Source organism: Pteropus alecto, unplaced genomic scaffold, assembly GCF_000325575.1.
Source record: "Pteropus alecto unplaced genomic scaffold, ASM32557v1 scaffold24, whole genome shotgun sequence".
Classification (NCBI taxonomy): domain Eukaryota; kingdom Metazoa; phylum Chordata; class Mammalia; order Chiroptera; family Pteropodidae; genus Pteropus; species Pteropus alecto.
In genome coordinates this window covers 3,494,345-3,509,017 of record NW_006439192.1, presented here as the reverse complement: position 1 = coordinate 3,509,017, position 14,673 = coordinate 3,494,345, and the positions used below count along the sequence as shown (strand labels likewise).

The window sequence follows — 14,673 nt, the reverse complement described above, 5'->3', positions numbered from 1 at the left end:
ATATATATAGGTTTATTTCTGGGCTCTTAATTCTGTTCATTCGTCTGTGTGTCTGTTTTTTTGCCAGAACCATGCCTTTTTGATTATTGTTGCTTTGTAGTATAATTTGAAGTCAGGCAATGTGATACCTCTGTCTTTATTCTTTTTCCTCAGGATTGCTTTGATTATTTGGGGGCTTCTGTGATTCCATACAAATCTGATGAGTTTTTTGTTCTATTTCTTTAAAACATGTTATTGGGATTCTGATGGGGATGGCATTAAATCTGTATGTTGCTTTGTGTAATATGGCTTTTTAACTATATTGATTCTTCCAATCCATTTTCATGGAATATCTTTTCATTTCTTTGTGTCTTCTTCAATTTCTTTTAATCATGTCTTGTAGTTTTTAGTATATAGCTTCTTCACATTTTTGTTAAGTTTATTTCTAAGTATTCTATTCTTTTTGTTGCAATTGCAAAAGGAATTGTTTTTTTCATTTTTTTCCTGAAATTTTATTGTTAGTATATAGGAACACAATGGATTTTTGTACATTGATTTTGTATCCTGCAATTCTACTGTATTTGTTTATTGTATCTAAGTTTTTTTGTTGGAGTCTTTAGGGTTTTTTATATAGAGAATCATGTCATCTGCAAAAGGTGACAATTTGACTTCTTCAGTCTCGATTTTGATACCTTTCATTTCTTTCCTTTCCCTGATTACTCTAGCTAGGACTTCCAAAGCTATATTGAATAAGAGTGATGAGACCAGGCATCCTCGTCTTGTTTCTTAGAAAAAAGGTTAGTTTTTCATCATTAAATATGATATTAGCTTCAAGTTTGTTATATATGGCCTTTATCATGTTGGGTTACTTTCTGCCATTGAATATTCTCAGGGCAAACAGGAAATGGGTTAAAATGCTTTTACCTCCTTTAATTATTATGTAATATTTAAGTGTACAAATCCTTTTTCTGAATAAGGGTTGCAGTTTCCTTTTCTGTCTCTCTGTTAGTCATCTTTCTCATAGTTTTGCATCTTTTTATCTCTTTGTTTTAGGTAGAATAATACTCTTTAATATTTTTTTAATTCAGGCCTTGTGGTGGAAAATTTCTTCAGCTTCTGTATGTTTGAAAAGATCTTTATTTCTTCATATCTAAAGGAGAACTTTTCTGGATATATTATTCTTGGCTGGCAATTTCTCTTTCAATAGTTTGAACATTTGATTCCACTCCCTCCTAGTTTGTAGAATTTCTTCTGAAAATTCTGATGATATTCTAATGGGTTTATCTTTATAGGTTACTGTCTTTTTATTCCTGGCTGCTTCAAGAATTTTTTTTGATATTAATTTTGACAATTTTAATATCATGTCCTTGGAGAAGGATTTTTTGGGTTGAGGAAATTAAGTATTCTTTTTGGTTTTTGGATTTAGGTCTTTCCATAGGTTTGAGATGTTCTTGTCAACTGTTTGAATAATCTTTGTGTTCCCTTCTCCTTCCCTTCTCCTTCTGGCATATCTGTTATTCTTATACTGCTTTTTTTGATGGTGTAAAATTCTTTTTTTTTTTTTTTTTTACTCTCAAGTCTCTCCTTCCATCTACATCATTACCAGATTATGTCTTCACTATCACTAATTCTTATCTAGTCAGCTCTATTTCCTAAGCTCGCTGTTTCATTCTTCATCTCTTTTATCGAGTTCTTTAGGTCCAGAATTTCTATTTGGTTCTTTTTAAAGTTTCAGTCTCTTTGGAAAGTATTCCTGTTGTTCGTTGATTTTATTTCTCATTAATTAAACTGCCTATCTGAGTTTTATTGCATGTCATTGAGTTTTTTGAGAACTGCAATCTTAATTTCTCTGTCATTTAAATCACATATTTTTATGTCTTTAAGTTTATTTTGGGGAGATTATTATTTTTCTGAGTTGCCTTATTACCTTGGTTGTTCATGGTATTTGATGGCATTTATGGGAATAATTATGCTTAAACAAATTTTATTATTAAGAGTGGTGCAAGTTGAAGAAGAGTCTCCCCCGCTCCCCGCTGCACCGCCCCAGAATGTGTCTCACGAGCCTCTTGCTCTGCCGGGGCATCCAGGATCTCTGCTGGACAAAAATATGCCCTTTATTCCCTAGGGAGGTGGATTTCTCCTTTTTACCAGGTTGCTTGGATCCCAGGGCTCCACCCCCATAGGAGAATGTGGTAGGCAATGGTGTTCCAAGCACCTGAGGAGCCCCTGAACTCCTGGTGTTGCCACAGCAGCCAGATGCAGTGTCGTGCTGCCTGAGGTATCCCAGAGCACCTTCTAGGATCAGCCTCAGTGGATGGGGGTGAAAAGGGGTGGGGTTGGGGTGAGGTCGCTGGTGTGTTTGTGGCTTTGTTTTCCTCCAGTAATGGCGACTGCCAGACCTCAGCTCCTTCACCTCTGTAGCTGAGATTAGCTGCAGTGTGCATCTGCCATTCATGAGCTGTCTCCCAGACACTTGCTGCTACATTTACTTCTGGGGCCCACTGCTAGCTCTAAGAGAGTGTGGGGTCCTGAGCTTTGGAAGGGTAGAGGGAGGTAACCAGGCTCTGTGATTGTTTTCTGCCTGGCAATGGTGGCTGCTAGAACATAGCTGTCATACCTCTATATTCCATTTCTGCCCTGATTACTGTGTTCTGCAGTAGTATGTACTGATCACTCAAGCAGGCATGCTCAGGGCTGGAGAGAGTGCACACCTCAGCCTGATTCTTTTTCCCTCCCCGAGTTCCCTGGGGACTCTAGGCTGCATCCATGGCACCTGTCTCCACTCTTCACCTGTCTCCATTCTTCTTGCTTTCATCCTCCTTTGTTCATCTTATTTGCTCACCTTCAGATGCTTTGATGTGCAGCTCTCTCAGAAGTGTTTGTTTGTTAGGCTGGGAATATTCTGTTGAATTATAGCTTTTCAACTTGCTGTAGTTTCAAGGGGAGAGATCAAAGGGACCCCTCACACTACCATGCTTCTTCCCCAAATGATACCTTGAGAAGACTTGATATTATGGAAAAGTCCTTATGATGTATTATATGAAAAAAAATCTAAAAATGTATTGTGCATATTTTTACAAAACCAAAGATGATTGAAAGGAATTGTATTAAATTTTAACATTTCAATTTCTTGAGCATGGAATCATGAATAATTTCATTACCATTTTTCCCCCATATTGAAAATATATTAAGTTAGAATGAAGTGGTGTTAAAAATAAATACAGAAGTAAAAACTATACTGTGATTGAATTAACTTAGAGACAAACTTTTGTATGTTTTTAACAAAATTATTTATTTGATTAAAAATTCTAATTATTTAACTTGATTATATTTGCTTTTAGCAATGTAGTCATAAAAAATGCTGTCATCCTGAAAATTGTACTCTGATCGGCAAGTCAGAATGTGGCAGTGGACCATGCTGTGATAAAAACAGTTGTCAGGTAAACATTTAAAATATTACATTAATTTATTTCATGAATTTTTTTGTGTTCTTATGCATTCATTTTTATAGCTTTAAAAAAATTTATTTTTACACATATTTCAAATATGTTACATTGTGTACCCAATTCATACACAGTTGGTTTCAGAATTCAGAGAATGTTCTTAAATCTTTTTCAACCTACTTCTCAGCTTCACCTTCTGCTCTATCATTTCAGTCTCTATTCAAGACCTATGCAGTTGTTGCGTTCAATACCAATTCTAAATTATTTGGATGTTACAAATTCCTTTTGGTCACACCTGAATGAAGTTCTTCATCATCTAACGACATATGACAGAACTGTGAATGAGCCACTTAATACACACTTGACATGCAATATTCAAATAAAAGACAGTAATTTCTTTAAAAATCTCATTTTGAAAACAGTAGAGAATAAATCCATGTAGAATAGTTAGCAATATGTATCATATAAAATCGTGAAGTCTAGCTTTGGCAAGGACTTCTAGCCTGGAAGTGAACTGAATCTTTGACTTCCCTTTGGAAGTTTTCCATTCAGTTTTTTTCTGTAGACACATTTGAGAGGACATGGGGTAAGATTTGTCTTCTATGGATTGCTTCATTGTAGCATCTCATCTATTTTGAGTCACTTTCAGATGGATAAATATACAAGCTAATTAATGAGATATTTTGCTTACCAGATCTAATTTTTCCTCTGCCAATGAAATCTCTCCTAACGTTATAATACTTTGTTTTATATTGTTCTTTTTAAAAATCTATTGTCTACTAATTAAAGCCAATGGATATTTGTTTTCAAGGTACACGACTGTAGAGACCAGCATAGGCATTCTACTTAGCACTGAACCTTGTTACTTTTCCATTTTCCAGAGCTCTCATCTTGACCCCTGTCTCCAAATAAATGTTATTGAGTAATAAGGCTTTTCTAAACAGTACATTCCCTTTTACCTAGATCCCAAAGGATAGTTCTTTAAAGTGGAGGTAATCGCTACATTTAGTCTAGTGAGAATTCACAGTACAAGGTGCTACGGAGGGCTTCAGGGAAACAGCTAAGTGTACTACATTAGTGTACATTGGTTTTATTATGTGTTATAACATCAGTTTGGTTTCTGCTGTCATTTAAATGATCAGAGGTGTGTTATACTCTGCTCTCTTTCATTATTGGTCATAAAAATAAAAGGCCTCCTATTTTCTTCTCTACTTTAAGTAGCCTAGTTTCCACTGGTGCTTTTCTGAAATTTAGTGATTTGATCCAATTTTTTAAAAATAAAATTTAAATTTAAATGGACACAAATGCAAGTGCGAAGATATGGAAGACGATAGTTTAATCAATTGTTTTGCTGAAACATCACAGTAAATAACATATTTCTAATCAGTACTCAGACATTCCTATAAGTAATTTTAAAAAGTGCAATTGGTACTGTATAATACCAATTATGTTTTGGTCAGTTGTATCTTGATGAATGGCCAAGCAAAGAAAAACAAACACTTATGAAGCTTAAGTAAAAGATGAGTCTAGCTCATGCTCAGGTGAATCTTTGTTTCGAACAGGAACAACAGAATTCTTATTCTGTACCTCTATTGTGTATCCTTGCTTTTTTGTTGACAGTTCTCAAAAAAAGTTTCTTTGTAAGTGATATAGATAGCTCATTGTGCCCACCTCCTGGCCTTTCTAGGTTATAGAACAGTATTTCAGAAGAGTAGAGGGATCTTTTTCTACATGTGCTTTTTAGTCCTTGGTTCTGGAGGAAACCATGGCTAATCCTAAGTTCCCACCACTGTACCAATCACTATGTCTAGGGAGAAGTGTTCTGAGTATCATCCTGAGTCAGAAGTGGGTTTATGACTTATAACTCCCTCATGGTAGAAGTTTAGTAGGTCCTGAAAGGAAAATTACTTGAAATGACAAAAATGAAAGAGATGTCTATTAAGCAATGTTTTAACAATATCGTAAAGACAGCATCTGCTCTTATACAGCATTTCAGGAGTACAGTTAGTCCCCAAGAATTGAAAATTGAAAAATAAATATGCATAGCTTTGTATCACTTATTTCTATTTATCTTGAACAAATATTCAGGACAACCATGGCCTTATGAAAGCTTTCACTAAAGCCTTTTTTAAAAATTGAGGTCAACATCACATAATATAAAATTAACCATTTTTAAGTGAACAAGTCAGTGACTTAGTATATTAACAGTGTTGTACAACCACCTCCTCTGTCTAGTTCCTAAACATGTTCATTACCCAAACAGAAAACCTCTGACCCATTAAGCACTTGCTCTTTTTTCTCCCTTCCCCTCAGTGTCTGTCAAACACCAACCTGCATTTTGTCTTTATGGATTTACTTACTCTGGAGATTTCATATAAATACAACTAAACAATATGTGACTTTTGGTGTCAGGTTTTCTTCATTTAATATAGTGTTTTCAAAGTTCATTCACCTTTAGCATATATCAATCTTCCATTCTTATATATGGCTGAAAATATTCTATCGTATGTAAATACTACAGTTTATCTATTCATTTATCGATGGACATTTGGGTTCTTTCCAATCTATTTTTCTAGAACTTTAAAGTGAATTTATAATTATCTTTAAGTAGTTCAAAATGCAATAATAATGGAAATAATAGCTACAAACAAAATGCTCCTATTTCAATTTTTTACATTTTTGGTTTAGTGCTTTAAAAAATATTTGTTTTTCTTTGTCTCACAGATATCTGAAAGAGGACGTATATGTCGGATAAGCACTAATCCATGTGATTTTACAGAATTTTGTGATGGAAATTCTGAATTTTGTTTAAATGATATAACTTCTGCTGATTTTGAAACATGTAGTAATAAAACTGCCTTTTGCTATAAGGGAAGATGCCGAGATCCGGATCGACAGTGTGTGGAGTTGTTTGGAAAATGTATATCTTTTTTTCTGGGCTTTATTTTTAAATGGCATTTTTCTAAAATTAGTAGTCCATGCTACGAAAAGTGTGCCACAATAAAAAGTATTTTTTGTTTACATCCAAATTTGAAAATAAAATTGCAGATCAAAGCAATTTTGAATTATGTCAAGAGGTAAAACAGACCAAATAGGTACAGGACAAAGAGAATATAGAACATTTGTTAAATTCCAGGTGATTGGTACAAAGAGAATAATAGATGATTAGAATTGTAGATAAGAGAGCAAAGGGCTGTTTGATTTCTTAATCATTCCTGTACGATGGTAGTAGTAATTTTCAAGTAGGTAGTTTTTAGTAAGTATTTCTAAGGAGAAACACTTCTCCTTAGAAGGAGAAACACTTCTCCTTAGAAACACTTACTAAAAACTACCTACTTGAAAATACTTCTGTTGTTAGCCAATGGATGATATCAGAAATTTGTAGAAGATTACATTGACTGGTCATTACAGCTGTCTAAATATCTCTATATTAATTTGCTACACTTTTACTTTTTGATGTTTTATTTTAAGATGAGTAATTGGAACTTTATTAATATTTTCAGTTGCTAAAGCTTCTACTTACCTATGTGCAGAAGAAGTGAATTTTCTACAAGATGACTTTGGGAACTGCGATAAAAACAGGTGTGATTTTAGGTATGTATTTAGAAAATTATACTTTTTCCAAATGTGTATGTATGTGTGTGTGCTGCAGAGAGTCACTTAATACAAATGAGAGATGAATATAATATATACGGATGAATTTATATGTTGCAATTCATAAGATGGTATGTGTTCTGAATAGCTTTGGTGTTGCAGTCTGAGTACCTTTTAAAATATACTCATATTTTGAATTGTTGTTTATTTAATACATGGTGTCCCTACATGATATATGGGAAAACTTTTCTGCCTTATATTGCCAGACATACCCTTTGTGGAAAGATTGTTTGTCACTGGACACATTCACGTATAGTACCAAGTACAGATTTTGATATTCAATATACTTACCTTGGAGGACATGTATGTATGTCAGGATATTTAAGAAATCAATCACAAGTACCTACAAGAAATGATAAAACATATGTATATGATGGCACTATATGTGGTGCAAATAAGGTAAATACAAATTTCACTTTATTCTATATATGGTACGTATGTGTCTGTGTATGTGTGTGTATGCATGGAAGAGGGAGAGAGAGAGACAGACAGAGACAGAAAGAGATAGAGAAACAGACAGAGAGACAGACAGGGAGAGAGACAGAGAGTGAGAGAGAGAGAATGAAGTAGAGTCAGAGAGAGTTTATTTCTTATTTATCACCATGAAGGAAAATATGTCTCCCTTATTATATAATAATAATTCTAAATAAAACACTCATAAATTTAATACTGTAATACAAAATGGACAATATTCTACATGGAGATAGGCATTATTCCAGTAATGCTAGTTTGCTTAATATTGGTTGTGATAGAAAGTGTCTTTGAATTTTTTATTTATAAGACAGAACAAGAGAATAGTTTATTAAACTGATCCTAGCACACTTGGATATGCTAGGGGAGATAAACATATCTCAGCACAATCATTTCAAATTTGAAAAGGAATATCTTTGGGGTATGTAATTGTCTAAAAATTGGTAAGCTAATCAATGAATAAATAATTCATTTAGGAGAAATTCTGGCATTTCTCCTTTGGAAATATATTTTTAGTTATCTTAGGGATTTTTTTTGAACTGTGATGTGACCATTTCTTGAACACTATTTGCGTCTCTTGTTCAAAGGAAGAAGTCTTATAATCTAGTTCATATTCAGAACATCATCCCAGCCACGTCTTTGCTTTTTTTTGTCATTACGAAAGAGTCAGCTAAAAAATGATCTATTTAAGGGGAGTTATGTCAGAAGCATAGGTCTTAACATTTGTGGCTTATTTTTTTCTCTGAAAACAACCCAGTGAAGTATGACTAATTTATTACTGCCTCAATGACAGTGTTTAAGGTGCACTAGAATAAAAGTAGCTTTGTGGACAGGTAATGCTGGTTTGCCCAACATTTTGTTATCTTGCTGGCTTCACCAGAGCATTTTAAGTTAATGAACAAGCTGATAACTGTTTTCACCTTTATTTACCATGCTGGTGGTCAATAATGAATGATTTAGACTCTTTATCATATATTATATACTCTATCAGATGATAAAAGCAAGCAGATAATCTTACAGCATTCCCCCAAATATATTCAAATTAAATTAAAATTTGGGTAGAGGAATATTAACATAAAGTGAAAGACAAGAGATATTATTATTAAAGTTGGAAAAAATGTAAAGATTACAGAAACACTTGTATTTAGCATTGATCAATGCGCTCTGTGAGTAAAATAGTTCTTGCACTGAATATTGGCCACTCAGGGCGTGGTCTTAAACATGTAAATTTAATTCTCATCAAGTATAAAATAGGATTAAAAACATCTGTTTTATGGTATCAATATGAATACATGTTATAAGGATGCATAGAAAGTGCTAAGGCAGATCATAACTCATTACAAGTTATCGGTACAAGTTGGCTCTTTTTGTTCTTATGCCACTCTGTATCAATAAACACACAGTTCTGCTCCCTTAGGGGAAAAATAGTATCTGACTCACAATATTTCATAATTGATAAAGTAATAAATTCTTTTATTAGAATGAACAGATGTCATAAAATCCAGATACATCTGATAAATATATATCACACACATGCATACATATACATATTTTGTGAATCTAGTTTTGTATCAAGTACAATTGCTCATCTTTTTATATTTCATGTTTGTTTTTGTTGTTGTTGATTGTTTTAACCTTTTAGATTTGTGAAGGCGGATATTGCAAATTGATTTCTGAGCTCCAGAGACAAGAAAACTGTAATTCACAAAAAAATTGCAGTGGACATGGGGTATAGAATGATCACTCTATTTTTATATATATTTTTTATAATCCATGTCAATAACATTTCCAGGATAATAATAAGGTTCAGAATTATTCTATATGAAAATTTCTTAGGGAAAATTGCAGTTAAATAAAGAAAGCAGATTACATTATTTGTACATATGAATGTGATGTATGTGTTCGATCAGATTGTTATAGGCTCATGAGCCAATAAGCTTTGAACTTAGTACAAAACATGTATTATTATAATATTAGATCAAGATTGTAGAGTTTTGGAAATGGGTTTATTAGAGGTTATAAATATACATTTATACATACATAAACATTGTCTCTAATTGAGAATATATATATATTAATATATAAACACTCATGCACAACATATATTTCACACATAATATTTATAGTTTAATATTTCTGTGTTGGTTATTCTTTTTTTTTTAATTTATTGGGGTGACATTGGTTAATAAAATTATATAGGTTTCAAGTGTATAATTTGATAATATATCATATGTATATTGAATTGTGTGTTCAGCACCCAAAATTAAATTTCCCTCTGTCACCGTATATTTGACCCCTTTTACCCTTATCTACCTCCCTCCTCCCCTCTTTCTCTCTGGTAACCACTAAACTGTTATCTGGGTCTATGAGTTTTTGTTTGTTTTTCTTATTTGTTGCTTCCAGTCTTATATTCCACATATAAGTAAAACCATAGAGTTCTCAACTCTTTCTGTCTGACTATTTTACTTAGCATGATAATCTCAAGATCCATCCATGTTGTCTCAAATGGCATTATTTCATCTTTTACTATAGCTGAGTAGTATTCCATTGTATATATGTACCACATTTTCTTTATCCAGTCATTTATAGAAGAGCACTTTGGCTGTTTCCATGTCTTGGCCATGGTGAATAATGCTGCATAGTCTAATATTTTTGTAAGAACAGAATTTCTTGTCTAGTCAGATCTTTTTTACCCTTAAATGGCATCAATTTGTTTTCCTGTATCCTCTTCCATACTATATTTGAAAAGTCATTCACTAATAGACTTTTGTATAATGTTAAATATTTACTTAATTATTGTAAATAGTGGTGCAATAGACATTGTTGTGCATTCACCTTTGCATATTTATGTGATTTCGTAAACTTTTAGCAATGAAATCTGATGGGCTAAATATATGCACCATTAAAATTTTCAGTAATATTATATTGTTTTCAAGAAACAGTATACCAGTTTGTGCTCCAACTTATCATATATGAAAAGGTGCATCTCCTCAAATTCTGACCAGACTGCTTTCTCAGTTTTTAAAAAATCTAACATGTTAAATCTATTGTTAATTTGCATTTATTGAATAATTAATGATACAGTTCTTAAGTAAGCATGTATGTTCATATTTGCCATTTGCATTTCTATTTGTCCATTCATTGTGAAATTATCTGATGTGTTACAGAAATTTTGTAAACTTTGGAAAGTCTTCCAAGCATGCCTTTGGTTTAAATTTGTGGCTAGTGCCTCTACCATATTGACACTTCAAATATTACATAGTAATCCAGGAAAAAAATGACATGTCTGTGTGTCTTGATTCAACATTTTCTCCTTAATCACTCACATGTCCTATTATTGACAGTTTGTTTTCTGTTTCTTTCTTTCCTTATTTAATTTTAATGAAATTTTTTATGAACTTGTTTCTGGGTTCTCTATCTGCTTCTGACCCTTCTTTCAACTCATCTGCCAGATCACCTTTATAGATATTTTCTAGCCTTCCTATTTTTTAGCAAAATAAATTTTGTTATCTGTAGCTGTTTAAGCAAGCTTCTCCCTTTAGTTTTTTCTCCCATTTTCTTTTTCTTTTTTCTTTTCTCTTTTTTTTCTTTTTTGGTAAAAGTTGGCTCTTCTCACAGCTACTTTTTTTAATCTAGCACAATTCATAATAAATTTCAACTCCCACTATTTTATAATTTCTAGCCTCATAACTTCTATGTCTTTCTAGAATAAGGCATTTCAGTTGTATCAAGAATGTTATCTTAAAAATACAAGAGACAAATAATAGAAAATTTCTATTATATTTGAAAAGATATTGCAAGGACATTTATTTTATTGAATTTTATTTAAAAAAATTATTTTTCCTGTTAAAATAAAAATTACCTATTAAGTTAGAATCCTTTAATAATTTAAATTGACTAATGATCTTAAATAATGCATTTATTTTTTATGTAACGTTTTCATTATTTTTTTGGTTTTGGTTTTAGATGTGTAACAGTCGAAACAATTGTCATTGTGATGTTGGATATGGTCCTCCAAATTGTGAGCTAATGCCATCATCACCGGGAGGAAGTATCGATGATGGGTATTGGTCTATAATCGGAGGAGGTTAGTATCTAAATCATTGTGCTCTAATAGACCGTTCTGCACTTAAAGAAATGTTCTACATATCCACTATTTATGTGGCTCTTGAGCACCTAGCATTAAGGAACTAAAATTTCCATTTTATTTCTCTTTATTTAATTTAAATTTAAATAGTCACTTGTCACTAGTGGTTACTATATTAGACAGTGCAACTATCGATCACACTGTCAATAAAATTTTGTATACACTCTTAATTCAAATTTAAAGTGAAGATCTTAATAGGTCTCTTATTAATTTTAACTGTGGTTCCCCAAACATTTCTATTTACCCAGCAGAGATTTCTAGGTTGGTATTAAAAAATTATGGGAGATAATTTTATTATATTCTATATTCCAGGATGTTAACTATTGTGATATCCTGGTTCATAAGGTGCATCTTAATTAACCAAACTGTAGAAAGGCAAACATAGCAGAACCTTCCATAATTATAGTAATCAAATAGTAAATGGTACAAAACATTTTTAAATTTATTTGGTGAACATTCATGACCAAATGGAGCATATTTGATTTTTCTAACTTCACAGTGTAAAAAATCTCATAACAGTATAATTCCCTTAATGTCTTTTCATCATTGGCACTTTTGTTGTTATATATTTTAATTATATAGATGTTGTAAACCTGAAAATATATTATGTGCCTCAAATAGCCAATAGAACATTATTTCCCTAATGAGTAATAATATCCGATATCTTTAATATATTTAATTTGGTATCTCTGTATTCTCTTCGGTGAAAAGTCTGTTCATACCTTTTGATCATTTTCCTTTTGGATTTTGTGGTTTTCAGAGCTGTTTCGTCTTCTAGATACATACATTTTGTTGCATATGTGATTTGTTGCATATGTGATATTCTCTCTAAGCCTGTAATTATTTTTTTCTCAGAGCTTAAATTTTTAAAATTCTTATTTTGATAACGCCTACTTTTTTCATTTATGGATCATGCTTTGGTGTCAAATATATGAACTCTTTGTCCATCTTAAGTCCTGAAGATGTTCTGCTATATTTCTAAAAGGTGTAGTTTTATTTTTTACATTTAAGTCTGTGATCCATTTTGAGCTACTTTTTATAAAGAATGGGAAATTAACTTTTTTGATTAATGAGTGTCCATTTGCCCCAGCGCATTTCTTTGAAAAAGCGATTTCTCATTCATTGAATTGTTTTTGCACCTTATTCAAAATTTAATTGGATGTTTTCATGTTGGTGTATTTCTCAGTTCTCTATCCTGTTTCATTTTTCTATGTCTCATTCTTTTCACCAGTGCTACACTGTTTTGACTATTGTAGCTGTACAGTAATTTTTAACATTGGGAAGAGCGATTCCTCCCATTTTATTCTTCTTTTTCAGAATTGTTTTGGCTATCCTAGGGTCTCTCCTTTCTTTTTACACATTTTAGAATAAGTTTGTCTATATTTACAAAAAATCTTGTTGTGATTGTAATACAAATTGTGTAAACCCGTGGATAAGTTTAAGAAGGTTTTATTTCTTTACTATGTATTATTGAATCTTTCAATTTATGAGCACAGTTTTCCTCTCCATTTATTTAGATCTTATTTTATTTCTTTCACAGAATTTTTAAATTTTCAGCAGATAGTGCATGTTTTCTTATAGAATATTTTCTTTTTTCATATTTATTTCATTTTCTTTGAAACAATTGGAAATGATGTTATACGGTAATTGAACATATTTTTATTTTATATTTATAAACAACAATTAAAATGATTAATCTTAATGTTTATCACTCTTGCACTATCTAACTCCTTCCATCAGTTTTGTATACATATTTGTCCACTTGTGAACCATATCGAATTAATGTTCATATCCAAATGCTGTAAAAGATGAAAGGATACTATTCTAGATCTTCTTTACAATGTAGAATGTTCCAGATATTTATGACAAAATATTGCATGCTGAAGTCTGACTAACTGGATGAGAATACCATATTTCCTTGTCATGAGAAATACTGTGTTCACTCCTTGAATTTTGAGTTGGAGGAAAATTATGATAACAGTATCTGAAGGCTCATAGTATGAGATTTCATTTGTATGATCCATTTCAACATCACCATTCATTACAGACTAAGTTCTGCTCTCTGTTTCTCTACATTTGTCTGATTACAAATTACAAGTGTCTTCTTCTAACAATATTCTATTCTTTATCACTATGGGCAATAAAACAAATTTCTGAATTCTCAGTTGTGTTCAATAAAAGCTAAAACAAAAAGATGGAAGTTGACCCTGGGGTTCTATTGTACCTTCTTGGAAGTCGATATATTTTTGGCAACGAAATAAGAAAACTGAAATTTTTGGATGGAATGAAATTGGGAGCCCAGAAATAAATCATCACATATGTGGACTAAAGATTATATTGGGGTGACATTATTAACAAAATCAAATAAGTTTCAAATGTATTATTCAACAGTAAGTTGTATATATATTGTGTTGTGTGGTCACCACCCAGAGTTAGATTTCTTTCCGTCACCAAATATTTGACTCATTTGCACCTAACTACTTCCTTCCTCTACCCCTTCCCTCTGGTAACCAGTAATCCACCGTCCATGTCCATGAGTCGCTCTTTGCCGTATTTGTTTGTTCCTTTCAGTTTTATATCCCACACATGAGAAATATCATGTGGTTTGCAACTTTTCCGGTCTGACTTGTTTTGCTTAGCATGATTGTCTCAATATCCACCCAGGTTGTCGCACATGGCAGTATTTCATCTTTTCTTATGACTGAGTAATATTACATTGTACATATGTACCACATCTTCTTTATCCATTCATCTGTTGTAAGACACTGATTGCTTCCATGTCTTGGCCACCATGAATAATGCTGCTATGAACATCAGTGTGCATATATCTTTGCGGATACAAATTTTCAGGTTTTTTGGGTAAATACCCAGGAGAGGGATTGCTGGGTCATATGGTAATTCAATTGTTAGTTTTAAAAAAATTTCATACTGTTTTTCATAGCGATTGCGCCAATTTGCATTTTTACCAGTAGTGTATAA

The 14,673-nt window shown here is 32.2% G+C and overlaps 1 protein-coding gene across 1 annotated transcript in view; it reads left to right on the top strand.

Moving 5' to 3' along the window:
• The window catches only part of LOC102896962 (A disintegrin and metallopeptidase domain 3), an 80,250-nt gene that overhangs the window by 56,316 nt on the left and 9,261 nt on the right, over window positions 1-14,673 (top strand). The window contains exons 13-18 of the mRNA XM_025050018.1: window positions 3,321-3,419; window positions 6,147-6,342; window positions 6,926-7,016; window positions 7,283-7,475; window positions 9,190-9,276; window positions 11,514-11,634. Coding sequence (XP_024905786.1) covers window positions 3,321-3,419; window positions 6,147-6,342; window positions 6,926-7,016; window positions 7,283-7,475; window positions 9,190-9,276; window positions 11,514-11,634 — 787 coding nt within the window. The remainder of the gene's footprint in view (window positions 1-3,320; window positions 3,420-6,146; window positions 6,343-6,925; window positions 7,017-7,282; window positions 7,476-9,189; window positions 9,277-11,513; window positions 11,635-14,673) is intronic.